We start from the raw sequence: 22,720 nt of genomic DNA on the forward strand, positions 1-22,720 counted from the left end.
AAATCAGAGCATTCTTACATTTTCAGCATTGTAGATAACCTCTCACTAGGCCCCCTTGCAGTAACGCCTAACTCACTCTATCTTTTGTCCTATACTTTTCTTTCCCTGCTTCTTTCTATGTGTCCTTCCCAGACTGCCCATACTGACTGACTCTGCTCTGAAGCATATGCAACTCTGCATCATTACAGATCTTTGTTTTTTCTCCTTTCTCCTCTTCGGATCTGGAGGCTGATGAATCCACAAATGCAAACAAGCATTTTCTTGATAATCAAACATACTTCTGCTTCTGGCTATTTAAAGCACAAGGAAATTAAAGGAGATAATGAAGACAAGAGAATCCTGTATGCTACAAGTGTTTACTGCTCAGTAAACCTAGATTTCAGTGGAGAGCAAGATTAGATCCTTGGGTCTTTTAGCATTTATGTTTATGTATTTGTAAAGAAAAAGGAAAATATTACTTGCAAACTAACTTTTTAAATCTTCTGTAGCTAGCACTTTACATACTAATGCAGTGTTTAGTAGAAATACTCTAATACAAGCTCAGGTATTGCCAAGTTGATATTCGTCCTAAATAGAAGTTAGGTCAATTCCTCGTATCGAGTGTCAGAAGACTCTGTCCCTCCCACCTCATCCATGCAAGTGTGTGGGAGCAAGATCCCAGAAAGTCACATAAAACCACACCAGCCAACATGGGAATGCAAAGGGCCCATGAAAAGACAGGTCTGTCTTGGGGGCAGGGGCTTTATTTTACTTCTGGTGTCCAAACCACAGCAAAAGGAGCTAAGTGCTACACTAGAAATTTACTATATATGCTTAGTGAGAATTTTGTTCTAAAATAGCATCCAAGTCAAGTTTAAACCTTTTAACCAGGCCTCAGTTTGATTTTCATGTAGACAATTTTTGAAAACTCCCATTTGGGAAAAAGGCTGACTATATCTTTTTCTGTAATTATAATGTTGGTTTTGGTTTTTGGTTTTTGGTTTTTTTTTTGCTTTAAGGAAATATATTTCAGATAATCTAAAACCATAAATTCTGTCCCATTAGATACAAATCCCGTCAAATTATTTGTTCCCTCCAAATCTGCAATAATCTGTCCATGCATTTAGAAAATACAGGATGATTTGTGTATGTATTAGTCATCAGTACTTCAGTTCACTAGAGCAATGGTTGTTAACACTGATGGGAAAATGCATGCACCTGGTATTTCTGTTGCTGGGATCACAACAACAAAATAAGGCAGTAACTTGCAAAAAGCATGCGTGACCTAATAGTTTTGAGAAGAGAAGGGGAAAGAAACCCCACAGATGGCAGCAATAATTGTTTACAGTACAGCAGCACTTAGGGCTTGCCTTTTACCTCAGGCTTCCTAGAACTGCTTCCTTGGGAGTGATGTTAAGGTAGGTAACAGTAGTAGGTTTTTGACTTAAGACATCAGAATGTAGATTTTAATTTAGATTTCAAATACAGCTGTTCTGTTATGCCACACAAGGATTTTTTTTAAAAAAACTGGTCATGTCTGTAAGCATAAAGTTCTGTTACATACAGACACATGTTTAAGAAACAGCACAATCCATGCTGAGCACTCCATCAGAAATCATAGCCTTCCAATTCTGCTATTTTTATTTCCAGCAGCACCTATGTGACCTAGGATACAGGTCAATACAATTCTATATCTCCAATTAAAAAAACCCCAATTTAAGAACTTTCACCCCATTTCCCAGTGAATGTTCAAGCCCGCATCAATTTACTGCCTGCTTAGTTGTAGAGAAGCAAGTGTTTATGGGGCTGTGCATCAATGAAGCCACTCTGACCTGAGTTTCACCCTCCCTAGCAACAATCTTGGAGGGCACTTAAGGAAAAAATAAAAATTATGCAGATTAGAGTGTAGCCCTACACTCCTGCACAGTTGCAAGAGCACAGCTGCTTCAGCGAGGGCAGAGTGATTGCCTGCATACAGATGGGAGCTTCTGAAAGCAATGCTGCCACCACAGAAAGCAGCCTACAAGAACTATGTGCCTCCTACCAGCTCTACCAATGGTCACTGAGATACCTGCATCTAGATGACATCTGCTTCAGAAAGTTCTGTTCCACACAGGTGGGGCATTTGTGCAACATAATCCAGAATATCCACTGATAATTTAAAATATGCATATTGCAGGGAGGTTTCCCCTGTGTTAACTTGTGTTATCTTTTTCTTAAATATGTAAATTGTTAAGCTGCTCATAAATTATATGCGGAAGGATTTTTATTACTTAATTTTTAGCAATAATTTATTTTGGAATTCATTAAATTTTAAATAGAAAATGAGAATAATTTCAGAAAACAGTTCCCATTTAACTTAAAAAGCTGTGCAACTCATTGTGCCTAAGAAAAAGCAGCATGTAAAAATCTAACAAGCTCTTTAAAAAGGGGGGGAGATCAAGCAACTGACTGCAAGTGAGTGCTACAAGTAATTAAATAGTAATTCGAAAAAAGTAGCAACCTTAAGTTCTATTCCTCCTGAATTCTTAATGAGTGACATTTTAAAAAAAAAATATTACTGGCTGCAAATCTCATGATACTCCTTTGCAAGCGCTCTCAGAAAGTTTTGGAAATGATCTTAAATCCAATCATTAACATCCATTGTATCCCTCTAATCCTAAGCATCATATGGAAGTCATTAGAGAGTCATTGACACTGAGCAGCCTCAGTGTTGCACGACCTCAGGACAACATGCCAGTTCCTTGAAACATGGCTTGGTTACAGAGCACAAATGGGACCAACCCATGTTTTACTTATGTATCCAACTTGCTCTAGAGACCCAGCCTTTGCAAGGCTGCAAATCGGGAAAAACCCAAAACCATCGATGTTGAAACACACTTCAGCTTTGCAGGCACTAACACACCGGGTTGCACAGAAGTTATGCTGACACCAAATGCTCCCAACATGGTCCTATAATGCAGATGTTAGCAGGCAGGAAGTTATGGGTTAATGCAGGCACCAAGCAAAACACCTTCTGAGACAGGGAAAAAACAAATCCTATGCAGCCACAGAATACACCTGGTTTGCATGTACGTACACAAATGACATGCAGAAATAAAAGTCCTTCTTCACTGTCTCTCTGCCTGGCCAGTACCCTTCTTCTCCAGTCACCTCCGCCCCGCTCAAAGATCTTTGCTGAGCGCAGGAGAGAAGCTCCCTCTCCCACAGAGGGCTGCCCAGAGGCAGCGCGCCCGGCATGCTGCTGCCGAGAGTGCCGAGGCTGGCTGGTGCTGCAGGCACCATGGCCACCTCGCCAACGTGCACTGCCGGGCCCAGGGGCTGGTGACCAGCCTCACAGCACACAGCCCCAGGGAGCAGTCCCAGGAAGGAGAACACCTCAGGTGCTATCCACAAGCCAGGAAAGACTCTCCTCCCTTGTGACTGGTGTTGTGCCGAGGCTTGTGATGGAGCTCTTCCCCAAATCCTGAGTCAGGGAGGCAACACAAAGTCAGACGAAGACTGACACTTGCCCTGCCACCACACTGCCTGCCTTCCTCTGAGATCAGGTTGGTGGACTGCCAACAAAAAGTATGTATAGAGGGACTATGTATTTTCACAGGAGGACCACCAGCTGAGATATGGTACTGGCTACAGCAGTCACCACATGAAAAATTCCCTGTGGCAACACTCAGGGCATCTGCAGAGAGAGCATCAGAGGCTAAAATATGCAAATGCCAAACCACATGCTCTCTTTATAATATGGTCATGTATTAAAAACAAGGGGGAAAAAACCCACCCCGCATTTAATCCTTGATCCTTGCACACAAATCCTGAAAGACAGAAGGCCTGTATGCGCTGGAGGCCAGGCAATTTGCAAGTTTATAATTCTACTGAGAATTTTCAAGTGCAGGAGAAAGGAGAAAAGATTCTGTATCTCCTTAACCTCAAAGGATCACACAAGCATAGCTAAACCAGAAATTACACCTCACTTCAGGCTGCACTTTCCTTCCTATATACACTGACCATTTCTAGCTTCCTTGTTCATAATTTATATAGCTTGTATGCTTTGTGTTGTTTCCTTTTAATTCATATGGAAGCCCTCTGTAGTGTCCTGCCTGACTCTTATTTTGAATATACTCTCACATAGCAGCCAAACACTCATGAAAAGCCCTGTAACATGTTCACTTGGTATTCCCTATAGATGAAAAACAGCCTTAGTAAAGAAAATTCAGTTATAAGCTGTTTAGGCAGAATTCTTTTTAAGGAGCCACTGTGCATTGATTATAAAAATAGCATGACTCCTAAGAAACAACTAGTGACATAATTAATCTGAAACTCCTATTCCCCGAGCCTATGGGTGTTGCACATGGGATCTGGTGACGTTAAATCCACTTAGTAGTTTTCTATTATTTTTCATTCATGTCTCAAATTAAATGCTCGCAGGTCTCAAGCCCACCTAAAGGCAGTACACTATGCCTTCAATTAAAACCATGGATGATACATTCCATATTCAGGTTAGCAGCCTTGCAGGAAGTCAAACCCAGAGACCAAAACCCGACAAAACGACACTCACCTAAAGCAAAGAGAATTGTATTGCTTTGAGATGCTCAGACAGATTTTCTCTCGAGTTGTCAAAACTGAATTACCAGAGGAGCTGCTGACTAAATTTAGACTCTCCAGGGCTGCATCCATCCATAACCTGGCCTTTTTGGCACATCGCTACTACAGCAGGCATTCAGAAAGCTCAGGGGACACTGCACTTCGCTTGGCCTACTTAGCAGAGACAAAAACACATCTAAGACTCCCAAAGAATACAAATACTTTATGACTAAGCCAGCCTCTTCCTTTGCTGCTCCTCAGCTCTGTTCCCGTAACTGGCAAATGGGGAGCAGGCTGGTACTGCTGCGGCACGTGTATCACCAAAGCTACTTCTCCACAGCAATGAGAAAAAGAAGGCCTGATTGCTTTTTCTGTTATTATTATGAACTGTCACATTAAACTTCAGGTACGTTCCGAATAAAGCTTTTACTAAAAAAGCAGTGTCACATTATTCCATCTTGCTTAAGCTCAGAATGTCCGAATTATTGCTAGGTTGGCTACAAAACATAGGCATCCACGAGGTCTCACAGCTAGGTGCTGAACACAAGTGTATGCCACATCTAGGTAGCTCATGCCTCCTGAAAGTAATGCCTTCGAGCTTTACATTCAGACTTGGCATCCCCTCCCTTCCCTCTCCCGCTTTTTTTGGCCTTGCATTCAGCTTTTTCTGGCCTTTCAATTGCTCCCTATTAACAAAAATGAACAAGACCTGAATAGCCATGTAACAGCATGACAAATCTTAATGCTTTTTTCTAAAAAAGAAGAAAATGTCCATGCAATTTTACAGCAGGTTATAAAAATTCAGTTACAGTGGCTCTGCAGCTCCCTGTTAATGCTGTGAAATGCTTCATAGCTGTAAAGAGGTTCCCACATATTCCTTCTCTTTTAAGTCCTGCAGAAATGTTCCTGTTTTATGGAAACTAACGTCAAGCTGCATGAAAGCTGCCAGTGCTTCAAGGAACATCAGCCAAAGGAATGCCAGAACAAACACGCTAGATCAGCTGTTCCCAAACTATGGTCCATACCAAGCTTGCTGGTGCTCAGCCTGTTCATTAGCTGGTCATCTGTGCTACTGTTCCCCTAGTTTCCACCCTGTAAGCTACACTAGAAGCACACTAAATAAACTATACGTATATTAAACAAACTACTTTGAGTTTACATGGTAAACTATATTAAATACAGAAAGATTCCCAAAGCTTCTTGCCCATCTATTTTCAATCCCTACATGCGCATGTCTTGCATGTGAGAAACAGACTATGAAGTCTCCAATGGAAAGGACCTAGACCATTAGACTACCATGCTCTAGTGTCTGCAATAATCTAGCAGAATTTAGATGCATCAGTTCAGAGAGTAAAGTCCTCCAGACAACAAGTAGGACTGCTCTAGAACGCTTCTTCACATAAGGAACTGTTAAAACTCCTGCTGGGATTGTGATGAACATTAATGCAAAAATAAGAATGTGTAACTATCAAGCTCGACTATCAAACCAAATGGGGAAATTCAAGTTTACAGCTTTGACCTGTCAAGATATGAATGTAAAAGCATCAGGTAACAATAGCAATCAATACAATCCAGGAAGTTCTAAAAGAAAAAAAGATTAAATTTTATATGGGGTGGAGTAAGAACTCTAATGAGACAACCCTTTTTCAGTTTTTCCCTTGTGGTGCGTCCCAAAATCTTCACTGGAGGTCATGTTAAAAGTTGTATAAGAAACTGTGTAATGAAACTGCACAGTGGATTTGTGACAATTTCCATGCTTTCTCCTGTCAGCTCCACCCAGCTGAAGCATCTCAATCTGATCTTCTTAAATTTCTTTAACTCACTGTATTCTGCATAATCAAAACTTTCTTAGATCACCTCTCCCGTATTTTGGGAAAGGGGTTTGGTTTTGGTTTGGGGTTTTTGGGGGGTTTTGGGGTTTTTTTTGTAAGCCCACACACATTTAACTTGATAGAGAATTCACTTCAAAAGCTTTCATTCAACTATTTATGCACATATGAATAGCTATGTGGGAACAAGTCAATAACTTGTCTAGTATGCTTCCTGTTTCCAACAGTGGCAAAGGTTGGGTACTTTGGGATGAAAATGTCCATTTTCTTGTATCTTCTTATCTCCTTATAAGTGTGAGTGCCTGTGTATATCTCTATACATCTAGCTATACCCGTATTTACACACCAATGCACACACATCCCTCATCAATGTTTCCTTTACATGTAATTCACAGAAAGAAAATACTTAGGCTCACTTCTGGACATGCAACTATAACAACGTATAAATGTAACATTTCAACTTCAAGTTTAATAACCATTAAAAAGGTTATTTCCCATGTTCTGTGTCTTCAGCCATTTTGTTTATATCAGTTACTTACATGTACTTTAACCTGCACTTTTTCAACCTCGATTTTATAGTCACTGTGCAAGCCTGCAAGCATGTAAGCCTGTTTCTGCAGCTGAGATCTGTTTTTTAAATTTTGAAGAGTAGGCTATGAGGCTATCATCCACACCGGATTTTCTATACCTTTCAGGTAAGATCTCCGAGATAGAAAATTTACCCAGAATGGTAGGTAAATTCAAATATATTAATAGAAAACCCCATTGAGGCATTTCAGCTGGACCAGTAAATAGCTGAAATGCAGTAATGTGGTTTGGGTTCTATGTACTTAGAGCACTGTCTTCATAAGTATGATATTACCAGCATGTCAGTTGTCTGGAAGAAGCGATCTAAGCTATATCTCCTTCAACACAAACATTTTCAAATTTAAAAATCACAGCAGGAAATCAGAAAGAATCACTTCCCAGGGGCATCTGTATCGTCAGTGAAACATCAACCTTTGTCTGTGTCATTCCTAGTCATCATCTAGTTACAGACCCTGTTGTTTAACACATATCTTGTAGTTGCCACTCTGCTTAACCAAAATGCCCAAAGTATTCAAACCATTACCCTTTTTTTCAGGGCTCATTACCAAATTTACTTACAAAAGCTCAGTTACATTTAAAGAGAAACAGATAGATTTTCTTGACAAACTTCTAAAGCCCTCACAACAGCTAAAAGCTCATTTCCTCAAATCCATGTTTTTCTTCAGTCACACTTGTGCAAACATCAGCAGGGATTTGAGGACCTTTACCAGGAAGGAAAAGGTGCTGGAGAATTTTGTTCACCCAGAGTGTCAGTTCTCTATTTGTCTCTTTTTCAGCTGTGTCTACTCTCCATTTGAAAAAATACCACCCCAGTAGCTTCAAAACACAAAAGCTTATCACTGTATGCTTTTCTTGCTTAGTTAACTTTTTTATTACTTCTATGTATCTTTTGCTACATTCATCCCATTCACACTGCGTTTGTTATGCTTTCTCAAGGCACCTTATCTTTCCATGATTAACACAAATGCAAAATTGCTTCCTTTGCACATACATCAGTCTCTTTTCTTAGAGTAACTGTTTTATGTCAAAGTTAAAAATTACCTGTTTTCAACAAATCAGACTTTTGAAGTGGTTTTAAAGTAAATATTTGTAGATCATACCACACTTTCTTACCTGAACAGAGTTGTTCGACTTTTGTGTAGTTTAAAGCTAATATATCATTAACCCATGCGATGATGTCATGTCTGCTCATAGTCTCTTGGGTTATAGAGGTAGAGTACACATTGACCGCCATTCCCCAACTACGAAAAAAAAAGGACAAAAAAATATTTTTGACATTGATAATTGTTTTCTGGATACAATGAATTTACACTTCCTGTTCAAAAAAAAAGAAGGAAAAGCTGCTGCATCACTGCACATCTGTCTCTCATTTCTTGAGAAAGAAGGTTTCATTTTTATTCTTCGACGATATGTAAACTCCTGAATATCATCTTGGAATCTATGAACATATTTCTCTGGCTGTCACTGAATGTAAATAACATACAAACCTACAGTATTCTGGTTAATGCTAGTAAAACAGGAAAAATAGAATCAGACATAGCCTAAAGATACACAGACAGGATCAGACACCTGGGATTTCATCACATAGTGCTGCACAAACACAGTGATTTGACACCTATCTGTCAGTTTTTTTGTCACTGCAGGATGATCAGACTGCCTAAACCAGTGTTTCATTTTCAGATAACTTCTAGAAGATGTGGCTGTTCTACTTTCTCAAATGATGATTTCTTACTGTGACAGGGACCTTTCGGATCATTAATTCAGTTCCTAACAGTCACAGAGTCAATAACAGATAATCTTTTTTTAATCAATTTACCAACCTTTATCCTGAAAGTAACTGAGACTTGCACCCCCAACTGCCTGGTCCGAGAGCTGCCATGGGGCCCAATCCCTCTAAACCACCAGGAACATTTCCTCTCACCCATTTATACTTCCACTGACATGATCCACCAGCTCTAATGGCTTTTTCTTCCCCAGAGTTGATTTCATAATGTGTTAGGGACACCACTCAGTGTCTGTCCTAGTGTCCAGGTAGTCTAGATTAAATAAATCAATCCTCAGAGTCTCTTAGCAAGTCAGCCCTTCACTTACTGGCCATGCCAGCAGTCCCCCTAGAACAAAGCCAAAGAGTTTCAAACTGTGTTTGGTGAAATGTTTCAAAATATTTCACCAAATCCTTGGAAAATGGCACTCTGTTAAAATTTTTCATAGCCACATCATGTTAAATAGATTCTTCTAGTTAGCTAAGGTCTTTTCCTGCGAGTAGGTAATTCATTGTAGCCTTTATCATCAGTCCCAAAGTACATAGACTGGAAACACATACTACTGGACTTTATCCCCTGTTATTCCACACTAGTCACATCTTTCTGTTGCAAGACATTGCCAAGAGAAAAGATGAACATGTGCAAGTTTATCTCATCAATGGTTTCAAAGAGCTGAACCAAGATCATTCGTGAAAAGAGTAAATAATGTTCCCAAGACTAATGGATTTCAGGAAGTCCACTAGTAACAATCCCAGCACAAGGTGTCTCAGAAACAGTCAGTCAACAAAGTTGCACTATTATTCTTGGAAAGAAAGGGTTTGGAGGGGACTGCACACCTTCGTCTCTAGTGACACCAAACTGCCTAGCCTTGATGCCAGTCCTGCCACCTCAGCTTTGGACCTCACCCTTCTCTCTCAATGACCAATAGCAGGATCCCCTGTTGCATCTGAGGTCTGCACGAACTTATTTTCATTGAAAATTTGCAGAGATGTAACTGTTTGAAGCTTAATAGATAACCTCTGCAGTCTTTGTGTTCTCTGCAGAATTAACTCTGCCCATAGTTAGGTATGCTGGAGCAACCACGATAAAACAGACCAAAAAACCTCACCAGCATGAAACTTGACTCAGTAACATAGAAGTGTGTAAGTACACAAACCCGAGAATAAATTTAAAATACAATATTTTAAAGTTCATAATATAGGTCACTTTCTAAAAAATTTCATAAACAGAAGGTTGTTCTAAATGGCTGTCATCATCTACCGACATCAACATCCAAAACACAAAATCCTCACATTTGCTGGGGGCAGAGGGGAAGCAAAGAGAGAAAACAGGTGCAAAAAAATCACGCTCCAATAGTCAGGCTACTACTGCCAGAAATTCATTCAGAACCAGGCTGCCCATCTACCCGCTGCTATACGGGCACCTCCGAAGTACAGAAGAAATCAACCCGTCCTCATTCTGCTCAGTTCCTCCCGCAGGCTCCCAGACAGCACAGCTAATTGTATGAACTTAGCACTGTATTCGGTGTAACAGTAAGCAAAGGTCGTTTTCTTGGCATGCACCAAGTGCTTGGATTGAACTGAGCGCTAGAACAAAGTTACAGAGCTAGGGAGTGCCTTTTAAAACCGCACCATAAGGGCTAACCATGAAAGCTTCACTTCAGCACCTGGGTGGGCAGGACTGAGCAGGCAAACATCATCTTTGTTCCTAATGGCATCTGAAGTTCACTATGTCACTGTCAGCATGGGTTTTACTTTATTATTTTTAGCCCTTTTACGCAGAGAAGAAACTAACAAAGATACTACCACTGTCACAATTAAACTAACACATTGCATACTGTTTGTAAGGGCAGTTCAAGTAATAGTGAATCTAATATTCACTTAAGAGTCAGAACAGTGAGTTCAATATTAAGCCAACTGTTCAATATGGAACAGTCCACTCACTTCTAAAAAAGCTAAAGATATTTAGACAACAACATTTGAAATAAAGCTACTCTGATCTGTAATTGCCACTACTCCACACAAATTTTAATTGGCCTCTCAAGGCCAGACAGAGCTCAGAACAACTGTCAGCTACCACTAGCAAAAGAGAAGTCTACTCTGTTAAAAAGATGAAGAAAACCCACATGTAGGAAGAAAGCAGGAATTTCCTCATCATCCCTCTCCAAAAGCAACTGCAAAGAGAAATACCTATCCTGCAACCGACAGGAGAGCAAACCACCTCCTTCGCTGCAGTGCACGGGGTGGGGAGCTCCGCTGCAGGAAACTGAGCAAACGAATAACCTTGAGTTTTACAATGATACCCTGAAGGATATCTCTAACAAATTACACTGTGTCTGCAAATGAATTATTACATTCTATGGGTCAAACGAAAGTTCAGGCTATTTGTTAGAGACAATAGCTCCACATTTGTACACGCAGGGTATCACATTTATACATGCAAGTAAGCAAGAAAGTGTATCAATACAGTTTCAAACAAACTTGAGCAAAATGAATCAGAATTTCCATTTTAAAAAAAATTAGTGTCATGCAATTGACAGTTATTCCTAGTGACTTGTTAAAATATGTCTGAATCTTCCACAGCCTCTTCTCTTTCAGAGTTCACCACGTCTTTGCATCTCCTGTCACCCACCTTCCTAACGGTTACGTTTTAAATAAACTCAGCTGGGAAAGGTTTCCTTTACAGTAAGCGTGCTCTAATTTAAGGGTCAGATACACACACATCCTGCTTGCCACACAGACAGACCTTGAAAAAACAAAACAAAAGAATAGGAAAAAGAACAAGCAGGCATGGGTAGTGGAGCCTCCATGGTCGGCAACAGACAAGAACCCCCTGTGCTCGACATCGACAGCGGGGCTCAGGTTTTCTCCAGGACTACAGATTCAAAACACATATTAAAAGCCATTTGTAAGTCTATGCAAGAGACCAGCTGGACAGGTGGAGACACACAGGCCATACTCTGAATGGCCAAGTAGCTAACAACTTGATCATATCTTCTAACCTACTACTTCTTCCCAATAACATTATTTACATTTTCAACTTATTAGGCTTTCCCTTGTTTAGGCTGAAGGCTCTCAAGCATAAGATTGCAATGAGGCTTATACAAGCCTGAAAACCAGCATCTACCTGAGACCTTCCACCTTCCATAGAGATGCCTGGCAATTCTACAGTAACTAAAAGCAGATTGAAGATAGCACATCATATCCCCCACTGCAGAGCACACAGGTGCGAATTAAAACCCTCTGGCTGTTACAGTAGTATAACCACGAAGGACTCTCCCTTATTTTACTTATAAGAAACCAAAATTAAAACCCCCAACAAATATGAACAAGCCATAGGAGAATCTTCACAAATTAGTCCAGGCCATTTCAGAAAAACCCTTCACACACACATGACTAAGCACCACAGATCTGAGTTCAGAGGATGAGTTAGGTGCTGAAAATCATGTATATACTTAGGGAGTTTCCCCAATCAAGAAATTCACTGGCTCAGCACGTCTGACAGTAAGCATTACGCCCAAAGAAGTATTAATTTTTTAAGGCTACACAAATGTAGCACTGAGCATTCAGCTACTAGACATTTTTCACTGCTCTTGCTACAGATAACTTGCAGCTGTTACAAGGTGCTATCCAGCGGTGTTTGAGGACAGTTTTGCAAGAGGCATATTTACTTTATTTTTCTGAGGAGAAACTAGCAGTTACTGACAGCAGAAGCTGCGTTATGACAAACCAGTAATAATGGCAAGACCGGAAGGATTACAGCAATGAATCTATCTGTAGTGTAAAAGCCCATCACGCACGCCATCGCCTCTTAACCTGCAAAGCCTTCTGGTTTTGTACAGTCAGGCACAGTACAATGCTAAGTTTTTAAATGCTGTAGAAAGCCTACGTGACAATATAAAGAGGAGCCTTCTGGAAACTGGCACCTGATAGCACCAGGATATATACTGCCAGTAAAACAAAGGAGCTCACATCAAAAATTACTGAAGTGGAAGATACAGCAAAAAGGCTAAGATGTAGCTGAGTGAGACTGCTGCAGCTGCTGTTGGGAGGGCTTTCTCTATTAAAGCTATTGCAAAACAAAAATCACTGAAGGAATGAACCTGCTGGCCTTGGTGGCTGCATCCCTGAATAAAGAAAATTCATCCTTTCATATCGTCCTGAAATAGCAGCTGATTTGCAGCTGGACCTTACTTGCTCCTTTAACATTCACTGCATACAGCCTTAGCTGTAGTCATTAGAGGCCAGTTATGCTTGAGGTTGTCTTTACTGAAAGGAGTCCTGAGGACAGAAAGACGCTACAAAAAGCGCCCGCACAATGCTGACAACACTGTTCAACTTACTCTCCCTTTTGACTTACACTGTGCTCCAGCAGCAAATTATACGGCCACAGCCACGGCCCTCATGTCAGAGCACTGCAACTGAAGCAATATTTGCAGCAAGCACTATAAAGGCTTTATTTAGTCAGAAACTCAAGCAGTTAAAGATTGACCACAATGAGTATTGGCATGGAATAAAGAAAAAAAGGAGAAAATAATCCTGTGGTTGTAATATTGGGGGAAATTCACACCTTTTGAAATACTGAATGTCAAAAGCCATAGCGCACTGTTCCCATTTTACTAAATAGCCTTGAAATGTTAAAAATCTTGTTATTATCTCTGCATCTCATGCAATTCTGAATGCCATTTTACATACATCTGACTTAAAGATCTAAAATGGTTTGTGAAGCGTGCTACAGAGTCTAGACAAGACTGAAGCGATCTATGTACATTTTGATTGCTTGAATGTTGCAGAATTACCTTTAACACAGCAGTGGTTTATTCTATTGTTCTCATTGCAGTTCCCTGTTTAAGTGCAAGTGAGATTAAAGTAATAGAGATTTGCTTTGATTGGATTAGGGCATTTTTAAGTTTTGTTCTTTTAAATTAGAGAGGCTGCCTGCCAATGCTGGGATGTTCTGACCTACATAAATTTTGTGACAGGTCTCCAGGACTGTTTAGACCCAAATCTGAGTAACTCTTACAAAGACCGGCGGTAATTATTTTGTGGTACATATGGTACATAGAAAAAGTAAACAAAAAAACCTAAAAACACCCCATCACAAAAAGCCCCAAAAACATATTCTCTGAGAGGCAGAAATATACTGGTTCTTTTTCAGACATTCAGTTCCCCCAAATCTGAAAAACACAATCAGAAGTATTCAAACAATATACGCAATTAGAGCCAAAACCTCTGAGATGGCCCAGTAACTAGCAACGCATTACACTGTCTGCTGCATAGTTTTTACAAAACAGTTTTAAGTTTATTCACTAAATAGTTATGAAATTGGGGTGGTTTACCAAAATGAAAAGACCAGTTAGAATTTCCAAGAAAATTTAGTGCCTGGAAGATCTTGGAGCACCTGAGGGGGACAAGCCACATTCACTGACTCACTTCAAGTTAATTTTTTTGATCTGACAGTCATATTTGCATAGCATAAGTAAGATATTTTATTTTCCAACTACATTCACACTCCTGCTTTCACTGAAACTGTACAGCAATGTAATACACAACATCATGACTCTACAGCAACACTAACAGGGTTTTTTTTCCAGGCTTCACCTTTGCCTCTGAAAGTACAATGCAATATTAACACTTAACTACATGATATCTCAATTGTGGCTGAAAGTATTTGCATACTCTGAAAGGTTCCTTATCAATTTCTATGAGTAAACAAATACATTCCTAACAATGGATGGAGGTTCAAGAAAGGTAGATATCAATGGCTTACATAAAATAGAAGCAATTCACAGCATTTGGCCACCACCATTTCCCCCCAGATATACTCAGACTGGTTAGGAATGGACCACCGCAGTGCACAGCAACCTCAAACTGCACCTTGGAGTAGCTGAACAAAGCAATAGCAGTGCTCGGCGCTGAACAGACAGGCATTTGTTAACATGGGGCAAGGATGCACAAATTTCAGTACGAAATGAGTGTTACTACAAATTAAGAAGGCATTTTATTAATGAGGAACCACAAAAATCTTTGAAGTGGGCTGAATGAGAGGAACATAAGCGTGGCAAGGCTGCAATGCAAAAAAACCCAACTGCTTTTACTTACAGTTATTACCCTCCCCCCGCCAAGGCTTTCAACTCCAAGATCTTAAGCTTGAATTGCTGCTCTGATGCCCTGAAGGACAACATTCAACCTGTAAAATTTTCATAAACAGACACTGGCAACCAGCCTACCTTTCACAACAGACAAGGGGATGGAGGGGTGGGAGGGAACTAGTTCAGAGAAAAAAATAATTCTCAGACTTGCATTATATAGTAAACTCAATTCAATTAGAAACACCTACATTTTAGAAAACAAAAGAGGATCTATGACCATTTTGTAACTAGAAAACCTTGAAAAAGCTGATGAATAAACCAACACTTAATCTTCTGTGAAACAAAGTCTCAATTCACCAAGACACACATGGGAGGTTTAATTCTCCTTTTATTCATTTTTTTCTTCCACTCATGGAAAATAACAGATTACTAAGCATACATGCAGACACTGCTAAAGGATTGCTAAGAGGTTAAAAAATGCAAGGTAACAGCAGTGCTGAGTACACTCATCATGGTGGCGGAGGGATGCCTTGAGAGGCTGCAGATGTTAGGAAGCCTCAGTTCCTAGCCTGGGTTCTGCAAAGAACAAGGGAACCTCCTATCTTTTTGCTCCCACTAGATGGTCGACGACTAGTTGCATTTTCAGAAAGTAGATCCTCAAATGCTTTAGCAAATGCAGATTTACTGGAAAATGAAGACGGTAGCAGAGAAGAGCTTGGCCCCAAACCCACTGCCCCGCCTGTGTGAACTCCCAGGCAAAACAATGCGGGTACAGCCACGCACCTAAGCAGCCACCTGCATCTACACCATGGAAATGTCCTTCCCTGATTAGGAAGGGATCGAAACAATCAGAACTCCTGATTAAGAAAAAACAACAGTGTCAGGCACCCAAAGCACGATGCTGGAGGCATAACCCACCAGCACAGCAGCCATGCTGCAGCTCGGTGGCAGCTCTGGCAGGGCAGGCAGCCTGCTGCTCCCGACTCCTGCTGTTTCCGCCTTCTAAGTCCAGAAAAGGCTGTGGGCAGGCTTGGGAGTTTCAGCAGGGATGAGATCCAACTAGAGTCAGATGAAGTCACCAAATGAATTTAGTTGTGACCTATCCAGGGTTTTGCTGCCCTCCTCCTCCTCCCTGACATGTATACGTTTGGAGGTGAAAGGCTAAAGTAACATGCTGATTTACTCCAAGCATAACGTAATGGCAAAGGAGATTTTGTAATACTATACAGCCCTCCTGACGGGGGGCCTGAGCAGCCTCCAAGCGCCTCACACCCCCACACAGAGCCAGGCGAGCAGGGCAGTGACTCAGCAGGAGATGGGCACTGAGCATCCGCCGGTTTCAGAAGAGGGCAAGTCTGTGAAGAAGGGAAAACCAGAGGATTAAACAAGGGGAAACGCAAAGCCCTTCTCCCAACAGGGAGCTGCTGTTTCCTACCAAGAGACACTATAAAGTCTGGCTGTCCGAGGCATGCAAAGCTAACTCAGAGAGCACTCTCATGGGAGAGCTCCTGCGCCAGCTATAGAGGGACTAACAATACACCTTTTCTACTCGCAGATGATGTAACATGATACAGAGAACAGGACTTTGTCATGCATCAACTTTTCAGCTTTTAATTTCAAGACATAATCTTTAACTGGAATATACATAATTAATTACATGACAAAGCAAAAATATCATTTGCTCTACTGTGTGTCTACAAACTTTTAGTCATCCCTGGGCACTAAGCTGCAGAGGCTGCTCCCAGTGATTTAGAGAATGCAATATGAAGTAATTAATACACTGCAGCAGCAGCAGAAGTGTAGTTTTTGCAAGAATTAACCTAGAAAACAGTTGAAATTGAGGTAGTCTTAACTGAGACTGCATACACACATTTTTCTTTTTGATTTGAAACCTTTGATGATAGGATGATTTCATCTGGCTGGTAGTACTAAATTTGTTGTCGTATGACATGCCTTTCACTTTTAAAGTGCCTGACTTCATGACTGTTTTGTATGCTGTGTTTGTTTTTAACTCAAGAGCGGTTTATGCCTACTAAGAGTTACAGGACAGGATCATAAAGCGGCTCTGGTAGGCAGGGAACTCCAGAGATATCTGCTCCAACCTCCCGTTCGCTGCAGATCCAGCAAGAGAAGGCTGCCAATGGTCCCATCTAGCAGAGTTTTGAGTCTCTCCAAGGACAGATATTTCACAGCCTTCCTGGATAACCTCTTCCAGTGTTTGACCGTCCCCCACCGTAAATTTTTTTCTCCCAGTATCTAAAGCCTTTTCTACTGTTGCAGCTGCTGACTGCTATTGCCTCTCCTCCTTTCACTGTGTACCTCAGAGACCTGGCTCCAAGTTCTCTACACACCTCCCCTATTAGACAGCTAACGACTGCAATGAGACTTTTCCCTCTCCTGAGCTCGCTCTTCTCCAAGCTGACCAAATGCAGCTCATGTGCTCCAGCCCACTGACCATCCTGGTGGCCCTCCGCCCCACTCACTTCAGTATGTCACCGTCTTTCTCAAATTGGAGAGGCCAAATTCAGACACAGTATGAGAGACGTGGCCTCAGAAGCACCAGAGGGGAATAATCATTTCCCTGGAGCTGCTGGCTACATGCCTGCTAATGCAGCCCAGCATGGGTTTTGGCCTTCTTCCCTGCAAGAGCACATTGCTGACTCATGTTCATCTTGTTCACCAGCACCACCAGGTCCATATTGTGCAGCACTTCAGGAACAATTAGAAGGGGGGGGTGTGTGTGCTTAAAGTAGTAGTGGAAGAAAACACCTCATCATATTACAACCAGAGCTGCTTAAGAAGCAAGGCGGTTCTACAGCATCCCCGTTGCTGGGAAACTCATTTCACACTTGGGGACCACAGGTTAAAAATGTACATTGGAGGGCCAAACTTCTGCAGGCAGAAATACGTATTAAAAGAAAAAAAAGAAAATATGCCTTATGCCTCCTTGAGTCTGACAACTGACACAACATGAATGTGTTGACTGAAAACAGTTTTTTCAGATCCTGATTCAGAGCCTACATCTTGCACAACTTTGAAACTAATGTGGGCAGGGAGTGATAATGGACCCCAAAAAAATAATCTAGTAAAATACAATTAATGCCTTGCTGCATATCAAGGTTTCCAACAGAATGGCTATTTACATGTGAATGCTGTCTTTTTAGGAAAATGTACCTCTTCTATTCAACCAATTATCATTTCATTGCCTCCATGTTCTCAGCACTCCTACACACCACGGTCTTTCTGTATATGAAAGCTCCCGTGGGATTTTCATTTCACTGGATCATGTAATCCACTTCCATACAAACAATTACTCACAGATTCTATAGTTATTTTAATAAACTATGATTTGTATAACACTGAATCCATAAGTAAAGCAAATGCATACTCTACTTCAAATATCTCAGTGCTTCCTATTCATGATACTGCTGGACTAGCTCCACAGAGATTAACCTTAAGAAGCAAAGTCTAACAACCATGTAAAATTTGCCCAAAATGAATTTTCATTCCCCCAAAACTGTTTAATACATATTGCCAGCAAGCCCTTCTGAGCATCAACACTGCATTCCAGAGTGACAGGCAAGAATTTGCATTCATGTGCCTCTCTGAATAATTACAGCTGCTTGGGCAGGAAATCTATCTGTAATCTGCATGGGACTAAGAAACCCTGCTGCAGGAGGGATATTCGCTTGAGTTACTCCTAAAAGATAAAACCAAAGTCCATGGATCTCACTCAGGGTTCCAAATTGCCAAGAACATAATAATGAAAATTAAACCTCTGAAACAATACACACAACCATATAAAAAGACAGGACATACAGTGTTGCTTTACACTATACCATTAGAGCAAAATAAGCTATTCCTTTACTCTGTCAGCTGCCACACCGGAGAACGGACCATTTCACACGAAGACATCCCAAAATCCAAACCGACAATTCATCCGTTTCCATAGCTTGTTTAAATATTGTTCCAGATCACTCTAAGTTTCTGTTTAAGTTCACACAGGCTCACGCCAGTGTTTCTGTCCTTGCCCCTTCATCTGCACAGGACCCAAACCCACAGGCTCCACCGTCCCCCTCCTCTCCTGCACTTCAAACCCCTTCCTTCCCTCTGTCAGCCTCAGTAAGCAACGCAAGGCAGCTGTACACGAGGCCCGGAGATCAAGACTACAACCTGCATGGCGTATTCCTCTCCAGGCAGAATGATTTGGCACAGTTGTAGGATTTCCTAAGGAAGCTACATCCTTAAGTCTCGACTCGCTGATGGATGTTTACGTTTCCTGTTTGGACAGCCTAACAAAAAACCAGATTTAACACAAAAGCACCCTTCACTAAGCATGGGGCTCTATGGGAAATAAGAAATAATTTCAGAGTAATTAAGCTCAGCCGTTTAATAGGTGTGCTTTCAGTATACAGAGCCTTCTCCAGCAAATATTAAATAACTCTGTATATTGCCAGAAAACTAGACAAACCTCTGTCAAAATATCACAGGCAAGTTTTTAATTCTGAAGTAAATAAGCGATAGCATGAAGACAGCAGAACTATGTTAAAAATTAAAAAGCCACCACTTTTAAAACCCCAACAGTTAAAATGCATGTTCAGTAAACTTTTATAGATGATATTCCCTTTCCCCTCCCACCTAATTATAATGAAACAATACAAGTAAGATGCTTTATCAGTGAGTCAGGCAGCAGAGATCTGAGCAAGATCCAAACAGCTACGCAGTGCTCAGCTAACACCATCCACAGAAGAAACATGGATGTTTTCCATTTACGTTCCCTAGGACCAATACTGGAAGTGAGCAATCAGCGCTGCTAGCTAGAGGCCAGGATTCAGGGAGCAAGGAGGACGCACTTATCCAAATGCTGTCCCAGTGCAGCGTGAGCCTTGCTGCCGCCGCCACCACATTTACTCCGCATTACAGCCTTCGTGCCATCCCGCTCAGTGGTTTGCGTGATTGAGAACAGATGTAGCAAGACCACTCGTTTCCAATTATCAAACAAAGGCTGAAAGTTGCATCCCCAAAATGAAAAGCTGGCACACGATTTATCTTCTTCCTTACCAAGCCTTCGCTATAATTAGCTTTGGGCAGGAGGAAGGAGAAAACACTGTCAGATTAAACTAACTTCCTCCCCAGCCCCCAAAACCAAAACTTCTGGAGATATTTTAAAAAGCAAGTCACTCATTCAAATGCCAAGGCTTGAAATGTAAACCTACTACACTTATTTTTTCTTACTGCCTCCCCAAACCAAGTTTTGTATCTCAAAAGGTTAGTCCAGTATGCCACCTGAGAGAATGTTCCTGTGCTCCAGCCTGCTTGTCATGATGTAGCTGCATCTCCCTCAAACTAGCCATTCACGCAGCAAAGGAAAACTCAAATAGCTTTAATCAGGCTCTCTTGATCCACAGCCCCAACTCCAAGTCACCTTTCTTTCACAACGCAGCATATTTTTCAGTGCCTGCTTTCCAGGAAGGTTAGATTGACAAAACTAGGCAGAAGCCAAAATGTCTATTTCTAAAAGTGACAGTATCAGGTTCAGTTCTTACATATCCTAAACCCATTTTTTTTTTTTTTTTAGCATGCCAGAAACACACTGCTGTTGCTATGCAGCTGAACGAGGTAGCTTAAAAAAACCCCACACCATGCAACAAAAACCAGAATGCAGCCTCCCACCTACAGGATGTTTCCAAAACCCACGGAGGCTGGGTGCAAATTAGGCGTACCGAGACGTTTTTGGTGATAGCGCTTGGGTGCAAGCTGAGAAGATGGTGCTGTCTGAAAGTTGCTTTCATTTCCTCACACAAACTGGGCTGTCTGTGGGGTGTTGTTTTCTTTTTTCCCCTCTCCATAAAGCTACCAATCTCTTAGCCCCCGATTCTAACAAACAGCTACAAGTGCCAAAACATTGTGAAGGTATTTCCTTCAAGGAAGATCTAAATCCAGGTCAAGAGAGGTAGCCCAGTAACACAGGCACAGACTATCTGGGCTTCAAACTACCAATGCAGTATTGAGCAGAGTCATCCTCATAACCTTCTGAGACATTTCCATGCACTCACATGTGATTCCCGGTTATCGTCAGACAGTTTCACCCTTAAGAGCTGGACCTGCCCAGCAGAAGACACTCACCAAAACAGCTCTCCCTAGGCAGAGTACTCCCTAATCAGAAAACATGATTAATGAAGAGTGGCAGCGACAGAATGACAGCTTTATGAAACTGAAAGAAGAGAAAATAGAGGGTACCTAAGCTCACAGGAACCAAGGAAAGATTTCTGCACGGTCCCTCTTACACTGGCTAGTAGCTGTTGTTTGTAAGGCATCAGGAGTCTTCTCTCAGATAGCTAGTAACTATCCTGTTGCAGTCCAGATGCTTGACAGACAAGGGGGTTATCACAAATACCACTTTTAGAAAAGCTCAAGCCAAATTTATTGGGTGTGATTTATGGGTGGGTTTTTTTTTTAAAACAAACATTTATTACTGCCTTTCTCCTACTTCCAGTGAAATCTAGGGCAAAATTCTCATAATCTGCAACAGTAGCATTTAGGCCAACAACAAGCACCTCTGAAAATAATGTTTCAGTTCAAAAAGATTCAAAAACATATTTAGTAGCATCTTCCTTGACTAGCACTTACAGTTTCAGAGGATGGAAACAGTCACACCTGTCTGTACTATGAAGTGAGAAGACAACTCACTGCTTTTACTCTGTATTGTCTTCCCCATTCTCAGCAAGTTTGGGCCTTTAATATATTATTTTTATCAACACGTATGGTCTGTTTTACTTCAGTGGAATTACCTAGTTACCATATTCAACGCAACCTAACTTTAGAGCAAGAAATGCCTTCTTCCCAGAGTAAGGCGAAGCCGTAAGTCTCCCTTTGTACCCTGCGCCAATCTGCACACGTGCGGAGGCACTGAGCTGCCAGCAACAGGGGCACGTCCTGCAGTGGGGAGGATGCTCTGCCGCGTGGGGCCAGCCTGCGTCCAGCAATTCGTCGGGAGCCTGGAAGGCAAAGCCCAAAACAGATTTTGCTATAACGACTTCCATCGTGGAAGTTACCAGCTCATACTGCAGTAAAAGACAGGCAGATACACTCTGTAACACCCCACAGTTCATTACAGCCACGGGTGAGGAAGTCATGGCTTCTGTCCAGCTTTCATTATTACGGACAGCACCATCGCACATCAGTAGCTTAATGGCTGCTAAAAGGAAGACAACACTCAGGAAAACCAAACATTTAAAACAGATACCATTAGAAAAGGACATGCTCATAGATCAGAAAGAGGGGTTGGGTTTTTTTGTTTGTTTTAATTTATTTTAGTTTAGTGATTTGAAGAAAAATAATCAGGAATTTAGCCCTCTTTGTGAAAGTTCTGCACACAAAACTAAATATAACTGGTGTATGAAGGACGAGAAAGCCATTTTTCTAGCAGCACATAGATAAACCAAGAGTTAGGCATGGTATCCTACAAAGGAGAGTACAACAGTTTGTCCCTATTAGACCCCAGTGGTTTAGGCTAGGTGTGCCATTCAAACCTGAAAGTATTCAAACTCTTTGTACAGCTAGCTTTTAAACATGTGATGAGCTGCTCAACCACACAAGATGCCAGGAGTCTCGCAAAAAAGCACTGCAGACATGCCCTGTTTAAAAAAATTCTCCACACAGCTGTTGATTTGTTTTTTCATTGATTTTTTTCAGTCGTCTTTGATCATGCAAGTAAAACTATAATTAAATGTAATGCCGTTCTCTGAAATGAGCTCAAGTCTATTTTGGGCCAACAGCATTTCACTAGAGAAATACAGATTGATTACAGTTATTTACTCTGAAAGGTAACATCTCCGTGTGACTGAATTTTATGCCAAAGTGCCTGGTTTCCGTTTACCAGCTAAGTA

General features: G+C 41.3%; 1 protein-coding gene across 5 annotated transcripts in view; it reads right to left on the minus strand.

Moving 5' to 3' along the window:
• MAPRE2 (microtubule associated protein RP/EB family member 2) overlaps positions 1–22,720 on the minus strand; it is a 99,937-nt gene that overhangs the window by 31,128 nt on the left and 46,089 nt on the right. For 4 of the 5 annotated variants that reach the window (XM_080381510.1, XM_080381507.1, XM_080381508.1 and 1 more), the window contains one exon: positions 8,091–8,218. The exons of the other annotated variant lie outside the window; for it this stretch is intronic. In XM_080381510.1, the coding sequence (XP_080237636.1) occupies positions 8,091–8,211 (121 nt within the window). In that variant the 5' untranslated portion in view covers positions 8,212–8,218. The remainder of the gene's footprint in view (positions 1–8,090; positions 8,219–22,720) is intronic. 5 annotated transcript variants of the gene reach the window in all.

Source organism: Falco punctatus (genome assembly GCF_963210335.1).
Source record: "Falco punctatus genome assembly, chromosome: 3".
NCBI classification, from domain to species: Eukaryota; Metazoa; Chordata; class Aves; order Falconiformes; family Falconidae; genus Falco; species Falco punctatus.